The 17,253-nt window shown below is 44.2% G+C and overlaps 3 protein-coding genes across 3 annotated transcripts; 1 reads left to right on the top strand and 2 right to left on the bottom strand.

Annotated features, from left to right (window-relative positions):
- Positions 1–510: 510 nt before the first annotated feature.
- Positions 511–4,471, top strand: LOC306737846 (volume-regulated anion channel subunit LRRC8C; the record flags this gene model as incomplete). The annotated part of the gene is made up of 2 exons (XM_079219645.1): positions 511–651; positions 1,824–4,471. 2 exons carry the CDS (start codon positions 511–513, stop codon positions 4,113–4,115), a joined length of 2,433 nt encoding a protein of 810 aa, XP_079075771.1. The 3' UTR covers positions 4,116–4,471.
- A 3,832-nt stretch (positions 4,472–8,303) lies between these two features.
- On the bottom strand, positions 8,304–10,294 carry cdkn2d (cyclin-dependent kinase inhibitor 2D (p19, inhibits CDK4); the record flags this gene model as incomplete). Its single annotated transcript, XM_079219762.1, has 2 exons — positions 8,304–9,220; positions 10,154–10,294. 2 exons carry the CDS (start codon positions 10,292–10,294, stop codon positions 8,867–8,869), a joined length of 495 nt encoding a protein of 164 aa, XP_079075888.1. The 3' UTR covers positions 8,304–8,866.
- A 967-nt stretch (positions 10,295–11,261) lies between these two features.
- ap1m2 (adaptor related protein complex 1 subunit mu 2) lies at positions 11,262–16,774 on the bottom strand. The gene is made up of 13 exons (XM_079219793.1): positions 16,764–16,774; positions 16,346–16,425; positions 15,372–15,528; positions 15,169–15,236; positions 14,956–15,086; positions 14,696–14,843; positions 13,373–13,499; positions 13,139–13,281; positions 12,589–12,660; positions 12,306–12,464; positions 12,052–12,177; positions 11,626–11,701; positions 11,262–11,475 (listed from the first exon to the last, which is right to left on the bottom strand). Exons 2-13 carry the CDS (start codon positions 16,355–16,357, stop codon positions 11,450–11,452), a joined length of 1,245 nt encoding a protein of 414 aa, XP_079075919.1. The 5' UTR covers positions 16,358–16,425; positions 16,764–16,774; the 3' UTR covers positions 11,262–11,449.
- Between the last annotated feature and the right edge of the window lie 479 nt (positions 16,775–17,253).

The following is a 17,253-nucleotide window of genomic DNA, read 5'->3' as shown; positions in this document are numbered from 1 at the left end:
AAACGACTTTTAATAATTAGTAACAAAACAAAATTAAAAACCACATTATTTATAAATGCGATTTTTAAATCCCACAACATGTGTCATGGTCTGTTGCAATGCTTTGTCTATTTGTTTACTCAACAAGTGTCATATTTCTTCAGAAATTAAAAAGGGTAATAAACAAATGTGGATTCAGTGGTTTTATTACAAAGGTTGAGCTTGTAGTCTTTACCTTTTAACTTTAAAATAAGCAGGGGGAAAGTTGGTCTCAACTCTTTTCCTGAAGGAGTTCCTCTCTGTTAACATTGTTGTCAAACTAGTTTATCCTCTTTAAAACCGCCCACACTCATTCACTCAAGGCCAGAGGTATATTGTAGCAACCCTCCACAGTCCTGTGTGCTCTGTTGGTGGTACTATCTCTTTTTGTGTCATAAAATAAAAAAAACTTTGACAAGATGAGACAACAATGTGCTGAAAGTCAAACTCCCTGTCGCTCTTTCATTCCCTCAGCGTGGAGCAGCAGCCAGGATGATCCCAGTGGGTGAATTCAGAAACTTCGGCGCCGAGCAGAACTCAAAGTACCGGGTCCTGAAGCCGTGGTGGGATGTTTTCTCAGAGTACCTGTGCGTGGCCATGCTGATGATCGGTGTCTTTGGGTGCACCTTGCAGGTGAGCCACCTACAAAGCACACACTCTGTGATTGTATGCTTATCGGGGGAATATTTTGTCCCCACACATCTCTGCTGTGTTTAATTCTCACATTATCTGACCTCCAAGTCATGCACAAACACAGCCGGTCTCACTGAATTAACGTGTCTCTCCTGACCCACTTACTGCAGATTCAGACCGCTAACGTGTTGCTTACTGTGCCTCCCTCATGTCTGTGTCCCATTAGAAATAGCACAAATAACATGGAATCAAATAACTACGGGAAGATAAGTTCTGCTTCTTATTTCCTTGTTTCATCGACACCTTGTCTCCGTGACAGTAACGGTGTCTGTGCTGCTGTATTACAGAACAAAAGTACACAGACAGTTAATTGTCCTGGTTTCTTCATTACTATAAACATAGGTATTGTAATTTAAATCAGTCCTGCTGTTTATACTCACTACAGCACCACATGTGTATTATTAACCACAAAAAAAAGTCCTCAACAAATACAAGCGGTGACTTTCAAAGGTTATTCCCTCATTTGTTTTTTTGATGATAGTTTCATTTTCTTTCTGTGTTTATTTAAGCTTTAATTCTTCACCGTTTAGTATTAATCAGTTATAATATACATCAAAATGTTTAAAAAACACATTGTGGAGCAGCATTTCTTGACATTTAATTGAGTTTATGTAGTTTTTTCTTTATTAAGATGGTGAATACAGGGAGATCTTCTTGTTGTCCATTAGTTCACACGTACACAAGTATCTCTGTGCGTGTGCCTGAAAACGGTTATTTTGTAAAAATCCAACCACCGCAAACATTTTCAGAAACTATGTTTCCACTGCAGAAGGGGAAAACTGTCCTTGTGAAGTCAAAGAGTTCGCTGTGTTCTCCTCTTGCGAGGCGTCACTCATGCGGCGACATGTCGTGCAACGGCGGCATGAATGCATGCATGTGGCTACAAAACAGGACTTGACATGCCTACAAATAAATGTGCTGGTTATTCTTCCACTGAGGAACAGAGGCGTCAGAACGGTCATGCAGGTCACTGCTACATTACAACACTCCAAACCAGTATTTCAGGAGGAAACCCCGCGTTCACAAAAATACCTCAGATATACTTTTATCATGGCTTTTGCCGGTAACCCAGTTCATGTGGCAAATCATTGTTTTTTATTCTTCTTCCGCAGCTCACCCAAGACAAGATCTCCTGCCTGCCCAGCCCCTTCACCAGCAAGACGCCTGAAGTGATCGACTGCAGCCACATCCGGACCTACAGGGACAACGAGACGTCAGACCACACATCGGTCTCGCCTGTAGAGCCCGTCATCCTGCAGGTGTTTGGGCGCAAGAACAACCTGGACATCCCCCAGTATGTGTTTGTCAACCACTACTGCTACGAGAAGTTTGTCCACTGGTTTGCCAAGTTCTTCCCGTACCTCGTCGTGATCCACACCATGATCTTCATGGTCGCGAGCAGCTTCTGGTTCAAGTTCCCCGGGACGTCTTCTAAACTTGACCTGTTCGTCACCATCCTTGGGAAGTGCTTCGATTCCCCCTGGACCACGAGGGCCCTGAGCGAGGTTTCTGAGGAACGAGGCGAGGAAAGGCTGGTTAGCTGGAGGAGGAACACCATGTCGAAAGATTCCACGGACCGACGAGCGGACGACGAGGAGACTTCGGGGCTGCTTCTTCGCTCCGCCTCCGTCAAGTCCAACCCAGAAAAGAAAAACCCGGAGCTTCAGTCGGCGCCCTCCGTCCTGGACAAGAAGGAAGGAGAGCAGGCCAAAGCTCTGTTTGAAAAGGTGAAGAAGTTCAGAACTCACGTGGAGGAAGCAGACATCTTGTACGTCATGTACGTGCTGCAAACGTCACTGAAGGTCTTCAAGTTCCTTGTGATCATTATCTACACGTCGGTGCTGGTACCGAACATTGAGATAATCGTGCGCTGCTATGTTCCTCCTGAGCTGACTGGTTTTGATATCTATTGCTGTAACCACAACAAAGCCCATCTGTTCTCCAAGCTAGCTTACTGCTATATCTGCTTCGTGGGAGTGTACGGCCTTCTGTGCATCTACACCCTCTACTGGCAGTTCCATCGCCCTCTGAAGGAGTACTCCTTTGAGCAGGTCCGCCTGGAGACGGGCATCAACGACATACCGGATGTGAAGAACGACTTTGCCTTCCTCCTGCACCTCGTGGACCAATACGATGCTCTGTACTCCAAAAGATTTGCCGTCTTTCTCTCCGAGGTCAGCGAGAGCCATCTCCATCAGCTCAACCTCAACTACCTGTGGACCGCCAAAAAGCTGCGTACCCGCCTCGCCAAGAACTCCAGCAACCGGTTGGAGCTCCACCTTTCGATGTTGCCGGGGCTCCCCGACACCGTCTTTGAGATTACTGAAGTGGAATCGCTGAAACTGGAGCAAGTCAAGAACGTCATCCTCCCAGCTGCTGTCGCCAAACTGGATTCTCTCCAGGAGTTATCGCTGGTCTTCTGCCCTGCGAAGCTCCAGCTTTCGGCCCTGAACCACCTCAAGGCGCATTTAAAGGTCCTGTGTCTACACTTTGAAAGTTTAGAAGAGGTGCCGATGTGGATGTACAGCCTGCAGAGCTTGGAGGAGTTGTATCTGAACGGTCCTTTAGCCAATGAGGTGTCCAAAAGTGCCACTCTGGACTCTCTCCGAGGGCTTAGAGCTCTGAGAGTCCTCGATCTCCACGCCAATGTCACTAAAATCCCACCCAGCGTAGTGGATGTTGCGCTGCAGCTGCAGCGGTTGAGCATCCATAACGAAGGCGTCAAGATCCAAGCTTTTAGCTGCCTGAAGAAGTTAACCAACCTCGTCTCGCTGGAGCTGGTGGGCTGCGAGCTGGAGCGCATCCCAAGTGCCGTCTTCAGCCTGAGCAATCTGCAGGAGCTGGACCTGAAGGAAAACAAACTCAGCACGGTGGAGGAGATCCTGAGCTTGCAGCACTGCCACCGATTGGTGACACTAAAGCTGTGGCACAACAAAATCACGTACATCCCCGATCACATCAGCAAGCTGCACACCCTGGAGACGCTGGACGTCAGCTGGAACAAGCTCCGGAAGCTTCCCTCTCGACTGTTTTACTGCACCAAACTCCGGCACCTCGACGTCTCCCACAACCAGCTCACCTCTCTTCCTCCTGAGGTGGGCATCCTGCAGGGGCTGCAGTTCTTCTCCGCTGCGTTCAACTCCCTGGAGATGCTGCCGGAGGAGCTGTTCTCCTGTAAACGGCTGAAGACGTTGGCTCTGGGAAACAACTGCCTGTTGGACCTCAGCCCCCGAGTGGCCAGCCTGGCCCAGTTGGTCCGGCTCGAGGTGAAAGGGAACCGACTGGAGTCTCTCCCTGTGGAGATCGGGGACTGCTCCCTGCTGAACCTCAGCGGGCTGATCGCGGAGGAAAACCTGCTGGATCTGCTGCCATCAGATGTACGGAGCAGGTTGACTAATCGCTGAGTTTGTGGAACAAAGGGCTGTCGCTGACTCATCTTCTCTCAGTGCGTGGTGGTCTATGACGGAGTATGAATCCATGCTACTGGGAGGAACGTCTCATAAAATAGCGTTAAATGGGAAACCATCACTGACCACAAAAGGACAACCAAACCCTAGAAAACATATCTATAAAATCCAGTCATCGTGAAATGTGCTTTTAAATGTGTCAATGAGTGAGAAAATTTTTTTTAGAGGATATATATATATATATATATTTTTAAAAAAAAGGCATCGTTATTGTTGATTTTTTTTTTTATATATATATATACTGTCGACAAGGGTTCAATATTTTACACGAATAAAACAGCGTCTTCACTGTTTCCTGAATATTTTGTGGATTCTTCAGAGCAGAAGCCACGGGATGTGTCACCGCGCTGCATCCCGTTGGACAGGTTTACGCAGCGCGAGGAGGCGTTTCCCCCAGAGCGGCGGCTCATGTTGCTCCCTTTCAGGCGCCGAACAAGCGGAGGGAGAAAAAGCCTTTCAGAGGCCGGATAAAAGGTATTTTTCTCTCGGAGAAGACTGGAGTCATCCGTGGGCTTTTCGTCAAGTCGGCATGATATCCAGTGATACAATAATTAACAACTAACATACAATTCAACTGCTGTCTTTTAAAGTACCTGTTGGATGAGTAATATATTGAGTGTATTGAACTTTTACAGTAAAATGTTGGGAATGATTTCCTGTAGAGCAGCTGGAACTTGAGACATGACAGCGATATAAGAATACGTTGTTTATCTGATTTCACATTCTGATACAATTACAGAGCAACCCAATAAAATCCTTAAATGCTGCTAAACTGGAGGTCATTGTAGCTGTTTAGTTTTAGTGTTTAATGTTCCCTCTTTGTCCTTCTCGGCCTCAGCCAGGGCTCACACTTTTCAGGCTGCACCGCAGTGCCGTCATGCCCTGGCTTGCATGGCTACAGAATGGGATCCTATCTGTACGTTGACAGACATCCCCCATAATACTGCCGAACACACTGACCTTCCTACACTGCCACGCGGCTCCCAAGGACGTCAGAAAGCATTCGGAATATGTCGTCAATATTTTACCATTTAGATGTAACGCTGAAATTTGTCCCCCCCCCAAAAAAAAGTCCCAATGCTTTGTCAATCATTGACTTGCCTCTGAAGGTGGCAGTGAAGTGTGTCACCAGCGTGAACCCAAACAGATGATCATTGTGACTCAGGCTGGGCTGGAAACGACTAACAACATGTTATGTCTGCAGGAGGGTTGCTCTAAGGTGCCAGGGGTGATATCTTCAGTCTGAAATGCTGCCAGAGTCATTGTGCCTTTACGCCTGGCTTCATGACGATGCCGTATTTACACTTGAAGATCAGATTGTGACGCTCCGTCCGCCCTGAGAAACCTCTGCTTTCAGGTCTCAAATGTCCGCATGTTGTTTCTCTGCAGCCTGATGAACGGCGCTGAGGGGTGGACAGTTTAAAGTGACTCACGTTTTTAGTATGACATTAAAGGGGTGTCAAAGTCCACAACTCATCAAACGCCTTATAATATTTTATCTTGGATGATGTGGTTGTTAAACTGAAACACCCATGGAGGAGAACTCATGCAGCTTAGTGGATCTTTATACAGCACTACTAGCATGCCGCTGCAGACATTCAAAGGGCATTGGTCACTGATTATTACTCCTGTCGGTATGAGTCGTGAAGAGGAAAGGAACAACCGTCAGGGGGATTAAGAAGAGGTGACATCAGACTAAACAGACTGACTTGTCTTCTCAGTGTTGAAGCCTCCATTAACCTCTGCTGAACGTCAACATGCATTCCTACACAGAAAGCAGACGTTGAGATTTCCCTGTTTTTATTTGCACTGTAGTTTTTCACCCTATGTGAGTGTTAAATAAATAAATAATGTGTAGCATTTAGGAGGATATATTGGCAGAAATGGAATAAATAAATAATGTGTCTTATATTTAGTGCTGTCATGTTTCTACAGTAGCCCAGAAGGGAAAAAACAAACAATGGTTTTAGATTTCAAGATTTCACGTCTGCCATTGTGTAGTTCTCCTACAGGTTTAGCTATTTGCAACCTCCAAATCCTGCACACTGCACCTTTAAGACACACTATTACAAAAAGGGTTTGCCTATCCTTTAACTCCTTCACCTTGTCATTACTTTCACTATCATGACAGAAAGAGAGTGGGAGACGTGAATAATGAATAATTTTCATCATCCATTCATTTGCAGGTTATCTTCTTGATTAACCGTCAGGTCTAGAAAACACAAACGGTGATGTCTTCAAATGTCTCGTTACGTTCGACTAACAGTCTGACATCCGAAGATAATAATTTGTGTTAAACTTTAAGAAGAAGAAAAGCTGCTTTCAAAAAAAGTGCTTATAGATGCACCTGTGAAGGGGAGGTTAAGGGAGGCTTCCTTTTAGATAAGAGGTCTAAGAATAAATAAACTATCACCACCGACACCCAGGCCATCAAACGGGTGTGTTCAGCAGTTAACTCCTTTGTGTCATTCATAGTGAGGTCATCATGTATTCCCACACGTCTGCATGTGTACGAGTGGGGGAGTATCGGCTTGTGTACTTCTTCTTGCAAACTCGTCACTGTCGCTGTTACCCTCCCAACCTGCAGAACAAACACACCTCAACAGCGCTGGTGCACGGCCTGTTTGCATATCCAGCCCCACACCCACACACACACACCCACACACACCCCCACACACACACACACACAGTGTGAGGGGAGGGAGCTCTACCTGGTGGCTGGAGGGAAGTCGGTCTGAGACCAGCATGTTTACAACTGTGTGTGTGTGTGTGTTTTTATTACACAAGATGTTAGAGTGGTAGCACAACATATGGAGGGAGGAGGAGGAGCGGGTGGGATTTGGTTGGGAAAAGGAAACAACTACTGCTGAAGTACTAATTAGGCATTTGACCTTGAGCGGCTCCAGCAGAGTGGTTCAATGCCCAGAAGTCAAATACTGAGGCTGGACTGTGCAGCGCCCTGCTGGCGTCCATCGCTATGCAAATCTGAACCAGGAAGGTGAAAAACATGAATAATGCAAACGGCAGAGGTGGAAACTGGATTTGGAGTCAAAGTAACAACCCTGTAAAATAAACAAAAACAAGTAGAAGTCCTGTAATCAAACTTTTCACAAAAAGTACAAAGGTATAATCTGCTAAATTTACATAAAGTATCAAACAAAGCACTCATGAAGCAGAAATATGGACCATGGTTATATTATAATTAATATTGTATAAGAATAATACTAGCATTTCATGTTTCACAGGGTACTTTATAAAAGTATAACCATTAGTCAAACCTCATAAAATGATTACTTTTTTTAGCAGTGATCTAGTAATTTAAGATGGGAAATATATAAATATATATATATATATATATATATATATATATATATATATATATATATATATATATATATATATATATTTTAAAAGGTTACAATATTTCCTTCTGCAATTGAAATAGATAAATTGCACACGCAAAGTACAACTACTTCAATCTTGTACTTAAAGACAGTACGAGAGTAAAGTTACTTTCTGCCTCCATTGTTGGTCAAATCCCTTTGTGAGAAGAGCACATGTCGTCATGTCAACAGTCGCCAGGGTAACATGCGTGGTGTCCAGTAGCGACTGTGTCTCCCTCCTCGGCTGGAGGACTTGGCCCGCGCCACACAAGCAAACAAAATGTTCATTGTACTGAAGCAGCGCCCGCTAACACCAGCTAACTGTGCCACCGTTACCTAGGGGCCTCGGCACAACGGGGCCCTTCATTCACTGCAGCTTTAATCCAGCTATCTGCACGACCTTTGAGGGTTTGCATTCCAGTGAGCCGTTATTGTAAATGCCCTTGATGAGTCACCTTGGAGGAAGTGCTCAACACTTGAGGATCTATGGAGTTAACCAATTACAGAGACGGCACACTCTTCAGGCTGCAGGTAGAGCGCGGCAGATTACTACAAATGGAAAAGAGAACATGTTGATGTGGTTTAACGAAGGAAAGTTTTTGTCAATTGTTTTTTTTTTTTTTTTGGTTCTCATTGCTAAAAGTACAATATGTATAAGTATACTAAAGATACAACACATGTTTAAAATGAAAACTATGACTTCAGGACTTCAAGTTCAACACTTTATTTTGTGTTTGCTTCTTCAAATAGCAAAGTGAATAATCTCACTCTTGTTTTAAAATTATTTATATAAATAACATTTTAACAAATCACAATTAATGTTGCTATTTACAAAGTCACAGGAATATTCAATCCTATAACAACAATAAATAAGAGTAAATTCAAAGTCTAAGTACATCTACTTATGAGAAACAAAACTATGAAAAGCAATCAGGGTGCACCACGTCAAGTTTTGTAAAAGTGTTTAAAAACACATATAAGGTTTCAACTGTTTCACAATGGAAATAATGCAATAATTACAAAACACTGGGGAAACTATCTACAAATGTGCACTCCCAATTAAAAGGGAAAACAGATATATAAGGTGCCTAAATTGCACTGTGCAAAAGAGGTGTCTACTGTATATAGCCACCCATCCACTGAAAATAAGCTGCCAGGACAATATGTCCCGCGTCACATATTAATGCTGAGCTACTATTAACAAAAAAAATAATCCTTTACACAGCAATGAATTCAAGTCACCAGGTTTGAAGCAAAAAAAGAGAGTTAGATTAGGGTTACCCAGAAGGCCGCCCAGACTTCTGACTAACTATGAATGTGAGTGAAAAGCAAGTCCATCATGTCCGGCACGCAAGAGACCCGGGCCACGTCTATCGCCGTCTGGCCGCTTATGTTGGCGTGCTTCAGGTCGGACAGCGGCGCCAAGAACTCCACAACATCCCGGTGGCCTTCCCGGATGGCAATGTGGATCGGCAGGGCGCCGCTCTGGTCCGGGAGGTTTACCGAAGCTCCGTACTCCACCAGCACCTGCAGAGTGTCCGGGAACCCGGTCCGGGCCGCGTCGTGGACGGGCGCTATCCCGTGTTTGTCCTGGACGTTGGGGTCCGCCCCCTTTTCCAACAGCAAACTGGCAATCTTTGAGTTCCCCATCATCATCACCTGGAGGAGATGTCGGAGGAGAGGGGAAGAGAGCGCATGGGAAATTCAACACCGGTGTGGAAATGGAAAGCCGTCACGTGAAGGATCTCCACAGAGATCACAATTAAATGTTTAACTTTGGGCCTGAACGTCACGTACAAGCAAATATGTAAAGAATTAATCGAATAAATAAATACAGTAACTGTGTTAATGAGAACATAAAATACTTTAATGACGTTTCAGCCATCTTTGTACAATCAGTTTTTTTTAATAATGGTTTATTTAATAAGGGGACACTGCACATTAATACAAATATTTCTGTTAACAGTGTTAGCCAAGAGGCTATTTTCCAGCCGTAGTCCCGAGAGGCAGATACAAAATAAAAATAAATAAAACAAACCTAAAAACAGAATTAAAATGAAATATACAAGGATTATAAAATGTTGACGCTTTATTGTAAATGTGATGTCTTTGGTAATCACAGCCTTACTTTTCAGTGTTACATTATAACACAGTTAGACAGCACCACAAATAGAGACCCTATATAAAAAGACACATTATGTGTGTCTTTATTTTATATTACTACATTATACCCTTCATGGAGGAGGGCTGTTATTAGAATGACATTAGCTTACATGAGTACCTCATAAATTAGCTACTGAATGTATATCCTATTTCTAGCAAGTCAAAATATCACATATTCGCCATTTTGCTGAAGTTTTTGTAGGATTCCAGTGCTAACATAATGTATATTCTAAAAATAAAACAGACTGTCTGAATACACGGTACTAAAACATATTCACTTTAGGTAATAAAAAAGCAGCCATCTGTAACGTTGTCAAGAGGAAAGGAGACGAGTCTCAACCAGCGAGCCACCCGATCCGAGTCATCGCGCCAGAACATGGTTATATGTAATAACGTTAACGTGAACATGAGAGGCGGGTTGGTACTCACCTGCAGCGCAGTCCTGCCAAACTCATTGAGGGTGTCCGGGTGCACCCTGCATTCCTCCAGGATCCGCTGCACCTCGCTCGTGCTCCCTTTGGCTGCCGCCGCCGTCAACGCTTTACCGGCATCCATCTGACTGAGGACCATTGTCGTCCCTCTTTCTGCCTGGTCGGTGGAGAGGTGTACAGTTAGACCACAGGCCTCTTCATGTTGGCAATAAACGTAGAACAGAGTCGCGGTGACGTGACGTTAAGTCGGGATGCGAGACGGCATCGCTAGCTAGCTACTAGCGTTACAGCATCCGGGCTAACAGTCCGCTTCAGCTCCCCGGTGACGCCATGTTATCGGACTGGACAACATGTTACATCAGCTCGTTTTACAAACCGTGTGTTGAAACAACGAAGCTCCCGTGAAAACGTCCGTTATACCGGGAGAGAGAGACAAGTCACCGCTACCAGGTCACACAGACGGTTAGCATCCAAGGCTAACCGCTAGCACCGTCAAAAAAAGAGAACATACTATGGAGGTTTTAAGCGCAACGTTACCTTGTTGAGTTCCTTAATATCCACTACGTCGCAATGGTCTTCAATCCCGCTGTTTCTTGAGACCGGTAGTTTTTAAATAAAATCCAAACTAGGAAAGTTTATCAACATTAGAAAATACATTTGCGCGCTGAGATCTACACAGCGTCTCCAGACTACAATTTACAAACATTGGGGAGAACCCACGCTGGCCAATCACAGCTCGCCCTGAGGGTGTTGCTCTTCCATATATGGTATAAGAGGCGGGGATACAACTCTGTTACTACACTATCACTGTGGCAACAGCGACAGTCGACCAATCAGAACACGTAGCGAAGAAAGCGGGCGATTTGTATACGTTGATGTCTTCAAAGGGCAGTTCATTCACATTTCTGACCTGCGGTTGTATTTCTCGAGAAGCAAATGTGAAAAAAGGCGGGTGTACGTTTTTAATTTTAGGCGGAATTTCGTGACCATGATTGCACAATGCATGACTACAGTATCCATATATGGCGTGGCAAACTAGTTAGAAAACAAAGGGGAACAACTAATATAAAAAAGACACTTGTGACAAATTGTTTTAAAGGAATAATTTCATTACGCATTTAAATAATCTGCAGTGATCTTACAATAGAAACAATAAAATCAAGTTGCACACATAATTCACAACACAAGATTACTGGCATTAAATAGAGCAGGTGAAATTTAAAGACATTCTTTCAGTCCAGTTAAAGTAGTCAGTATTGATGTTCCTCTGGAAGATACAGTCATCCCTCAGGCTTTACACATTGGTTCTTAGCTGGTAGTCTAAAAACAAAGAGAACAAATGTGAGGGAGAATTATATACAAGTTAAATATGATTCCATTTACACATCTACACACTTGCTTAAAGAGTATAGTAGGTTCTGAAAACATTAAAGGAGTATTATCCAATGAAAACATAGGAAGGAAGGCTACCTCCACTCTGTGTAATGTACCGGACCCACGGTAACGCCTGGTAACCACTTTTCTCAATGATCTTCATATATCGCACCTAGTGAAAAAGAGCGAGTGAGACTGTGAGAAACAATCGTGTTGAGACAAGACACATTAAAGTAAATCAGGAATTAAAATTTTATCTATTTTTCCAGTCTGCACACACAATATCAGCTCTTACAGGACCGGACTTGACTACGCCCTGTGCAAAGCTGGGATCTTCTGAAGTGACGGTTAGAGCTTTATAATTGTCAATATTGATATGAACATGATACCTCATGCTCTGACAGGCTCCAGATCCAGTATTACATGTGGTCTGCTCACAGATGGATTTGAGTCATTCTACCACAGGCTAAATATGTGGATTGATTGACATCAAAAGGAGAACCTCAGTACAAAAACACACACCTGAATTCCTGAAACTGTGAAGTATGGGATCTCAAATTTGACGGTAATGGGAGGTTTGCCCTCCAGCTCATTGTTCTCCACGCTCGGCAGACCAAAATGAGCTCTCATTAGAAACTCTTTACCTCCCTGGATGAATGAAAGGAAGGATGGGTGAGATGAGACAGACAAGGAGAAAGACAAAGAGTTAAATACAAAACAAGTTCCAGTCAAAGCCCTGCATATTAAAATAGGTACATGACGTGTTCATTTCTTACAGGGAAAGACTTGATGGTCCACACCACCATGTTCTTCTCAGGCACATATTTGGCATTGCCGGTGCTGGTTTTGAACTTGGGTGAGTCGGCATCACTGGGGACGGGGATCCTCACCTCCACATTGTTTGCCACAGACTGTTTTTTAAATTGTCCCTTTGCCTAAAAAAACAACACAACTGTTATTGTAAATCTTGTGCAGTTTTTTCTCGACGGTTTCTAGAGAGCACATCTCCAGTGAAACAAACGTTCCTCACAGTAAGGTTCCCATGCGGTCGCTCAGTACCTTAACCATGATCTCCACTCTACTGTGAGAGAACTTCTCGATGACCGATTCAATCCATATCAGAGGCTTCACCTGGAAGAGAGGAATGGGGTTTCATTGAATAAACAGTCAAAACAACGTAAAAATACTTTCTTGAGTTACATAATATGCAAACTATTCAGTGTATATGTCAATTTAAATCACATGTTTACATGCATAGGTATGCTATAAGGTTCAATAAGGAGGGCTGCAATACTTGACTCATTATTTCTGCACAATTTGTGCATTTGCACAATGAACAAATCTTGTTTATCCATCCATCTATCGCCATTTCTAACCCTTTAAAAATGGTTATTTAATAAACATTCAATAAAATATAAGTTCATAAGCTGAATTGTATATATACTATATTCAATCACACTGATGGTACAGCGCTGTGTATTAGATCTTTTTTTTCAACCAAAAATGAACCCCTGGTCTACACGTACATATATTCATACTTAAATAACGTAGGCATGAGCCATACATATTACTGTTTTAGTCCGATAACAAGGTGCTGAATTGGACTAACGTGGGTGTTGATGCGGTACGACATGAGTTCAGACTCCCCGTCCGGAGGAATGAAGGAGATGGTTCGATCGCTATCGAAGCGCGAGAGGCGGACACACTGGTGGAACTTCACGTCCTCCATCACCACCGTCTTTCCCTTGTCACCTGAACACAAAACCATGCGATCAGCCGCATTAATTTTTTAAAAATGCACCGAGATGGACGAGCCAGATAACCGGGGCAACGGCGCACGTACGTCCGGTGAGGGCGAAGAGCACCCGGTCGTTGAGGCCCAGCCGCAGCTCGGGCATCCCAGACAGCATGGTCTTCAGCTTGATGCTGCCCACGATGTCGCTGCTCATCACACTGCCGTTGGCATTCACCTGTGTGATGGAAAATGTATATTCTTAGTTGTATTTATCTTTCACAAGCCTCTGAATGCAAATCATCCTCCTCCTGTAGTTTTCCCCGTACCTGGTATCGAGTAATTAATCACTTGAGTGGACAGGCCGTCAACATGAGAGCGGGACAAAGACCTTTACGTTATGAGTCCCACACTGATTCAATCACTCTGTTTGTGTCACAACAGGTTCCTTTGTAACCCCCAGCCTTTGTCTTCTGTGTATACATAAATAAATACCTCTGTGAATTGTCACTCTTGAGTGCATCCTCATGCTGCGTTCACACCAAAAGCGTGTAGATTGCATGCAAAGTCAATGCACAGACACGAATGGTTGCAAACAGTGCAAATTTCCACCAGGCGGCGCGAATGAGGGCGGCTGAGTTGTGAAAGCCGCCCGTCATGACTGCCGTCCTGCCGTCGCTGAATCAAACAGCTGCTGGTCGCCATTAAGTAGCGCTGGAAGCGGCTTCATTCAGACGCTGTTCCTGGAGGAGTCGGAGCTGTGTGCGACTACGGATAATATTATGAACCCAGACATGAGGAAGTTTGATGTTCCGACGTATGTGGAATTTCCACAACAAGTATAAAGCAGAACCAGTGGTTATTTCAATGGTGAATGGCAGAAATGGTAAAGTTTTTTACGGAGAAAAGCCACAGAGATAAGCCACGCCCCCTTTTCGGCGCAAATTAAGCGAATGACGCTAATTGACCACATAAAGTCGAGCGAGTAAACTCACGTGAGTAAAGCTTTTGGTGTGAACGCAGCATTAGGCAGACTCATAGTGACTCTGTAACGCTGCCTCTTCTCTGTGCAGGGAATAAATGATTTCATAGACAAAATCTGGTTCTTCGATATTCGTCATTTCAGCTTTAAAATGACTCGACACACTTGAACAAACGATAGGCAGCGGTGAATACGTCCAAATACTTATATCCACGCTATTTGGATAGCACCATTAATACAAGTAATGCAGCACAACAAAAGGGAAAATAGACATAAAAGTAGAAAAAATAAACAGTGGGAAATAAACTCACTTGATAAAACAAGGAAATAGCTCCATTACAGCTCATACAGCAAAATAAAATGTGCACTAACTACGCATAAATGATATTAAGAGCACACAGGGGACACATTTTCACACAAAACGGAAGAATTAGCCCCACATCCCGTCTTACCAGTACGTTGATGGACTCGATGACATCGATAAAGACCTCGTTCTTCTTGTATTTGATGCCCTCTGACCTCCAGGAGACGGCGTTGGTGACGGTGGTCGGCACCTTGGATTTCCCCACCTCCAGCTTGGCGCCTTGCTGAGTGATGTATCTGCGAGAACGGAGACGAGAAGATGCCGTGACTCAGCGCCGCTCGCTTTGTCAACATTCATGACATCTGCGTGCACGTCTGCGCCAGGCGTGTGCATCTTGAGAAGCCTCACTCCTGCAGGATCTTGCTGTCGGTAGTCTGAGGGAATCCAAAGTCCATCAGCTCATCCAGCAGCTCGTAGACGACCACAAAATTATCCTGAATGCTCTCCTCCTCCAGCTCTTTGAAGTACTCTGTGAACACCTGAACAACACACATAACTCACATCGGCCTCATCTGTGGTGTTACTTTGGATTATCAACACAAACGTCCAGGCGGGACTCACCTCGACCAGCTTGTATAGAAATGAGTACACAAGGGAGGCGTTGGAGTTCTTGTTGGTCGTGGACACCACTGTGCAGGCATCAGGTCAAGGAGGATTCTACAGTTAGGATCACCGCTATCGCTCACTTGCATTTACATTTTAAGGATGACATTCAATAATCTGCGACGTGGTTATTATCATAAACGAGTCGAGGACAAGGATACGGTACAGGTTGCTGTGTTTGATCCACATGAAGTGCACGTTGCCGCGTGACAGAACAGGGCAGAGGAGCCCATCCTCTTCGTGTTGCATGAGTAAAGGCAGGAAGTGGTCGATCTCCGCCATGTCCACGTCGCCTTTGTAGTTGCGACAAATCAACACCTGAGCGGGGAAGAAGAGCGCCACACAGGGACAACTGTGCGTTAATACCAAATATGGTTATGAGTTACAGAGAGGAAGGCCGGTTTTGTGACGCGGCTTTAAAAACAGCTCAGAAACTACAAGAAATAATGTTGCAGATCTTGTAAAACAGTCCGACGTGCGACCGGATGTTGGACCAGAACTGCTGCTAACAACAAAAGATGGAAAGATACTCAATCTAACTTGTGTGTCTCAAAGAAAAGTTTATTAAATAGGTTTTATTAAGAATCACAATATTAGTGTAATTGACTCTTCTCATTAGTACACTGATGTGGTGATTCTAAGTATTTAATTTAATTCCCAACTCACCAGAGATGATCAAGTCTATGGACAAAGAAAAAGACCAAACAGTTTCTATTTACAGCTTTTCCTTCTCTAATGTGAAAGTGAAATCAATATCTGTGGGTTTGTGTCCGTTAGTTGGACAAAACAAGCAATTAGGTTGAGATCAGCTTTACTATTTACTGACATTTTCTTTACACAACTGATTCATTGACAAGATGCTCCGCAGATTCATCAATAATGAAAATAATCTTCAGTTAAAGCACATTGACCTGACCTGAAATCATCAGAGATGCATTTCAATCAGATGTTTGTAATAGTATACAATATTCTGCAGGCCCTGGGGCGTGGATGTGGAGGATACAGAAGTAAAGCCTGACACCTGCTTCAGGTGCAGCTACCTGAGGTCCCAGCATCCTGCAGCTCACTCGGATCACGTCATAAGTCACACGTGTGTGTGTTGAGCAAATCAACACGCCCTTCTAATCACACACACCTGAAACCACATGTGTGCTTCATTTATCAGTCACACACCAACTTGAGCTTCAGGTTACAGTTCAGTCAGGAGACAACGGGCTGTGTATTGTGACAACAGAAAACAGATGATATTAATATGAGGACACAAATGCCATAACTGAAGGCTCCATGTTAATTTCACTGGACTCCTTTGGGGCCGCAGCGTGTATTTCCACTGGCATGTATCCGGAAGTGAAGGGGAAACGGCCAATAAATGAGTGTGTCGCAGGCCCTTTATTAATGTTTAACGAGCCAAGCGCCATGGATGTTTAACAGTTAAAGCAACAGTTAAAAAACAAGCCGTGTTGAGAATATATGTATGCGGTGTTTTAAAACTTGTGTCGCTGAAAAATGCGCAATTATCAGCGTCTCCAATCAGCTCCGGGCCTGAATCTTACCTTCCCCTTCAGGTCCAGCACGAATATAGCGGAGGACGACATCGTGTTTGCTCCCACAGGTCAGCGCGCAGAGAGTCCACGAAAACACACACACACTCCGATTAAAGTTCACTGGAGGCTTCACTGCGTGGAAGTCGGTTTCGCCGCATGCGCAACTACAGACTTTCATCCAGCCGGAGGTGTTCGCGGACTCCTCTGTTTCTTTTTTTTCTGATAGTGTCGTGACGTCATTACATGCAGGTAAACCATTCACCAGCTCACCTGAGCGGAGGAGGAGGAGGAAGAGGAAGAAGAGGAGGAGGAGGAGGAGGGTGTGCTGCTCAGTTCATCCGCCAGAGGGCGCTGTGGACGCACGAATCATAGCCGGGACAAAAACAGTGTGCGCTGACTCCCGTTAGGTTAGATTCATGTTAATTGATGTGTCTGGTTGAAAAAGTACTCAGTTCAACACCAGCACCAATACTACAGTGTTTTCCTCTTCCCTGTGGTG

Source organism: Taurulus bubalis (genome assembly GCF_910589615.1).
Source record: "Taurulus bubalis genome assembly, chromosome: 6".
Classification (NCBI taxonomy): Eukaryota; Metazoa; Chordata; class Actinopteri; order Perciformes; family Cottidae; genus Taurulus; species Taurulus bubalis.
Note: the sequence above shows the minus strand (reverse complement) of the source record. Positions and strands in the feature narration are given on the sequence as shown.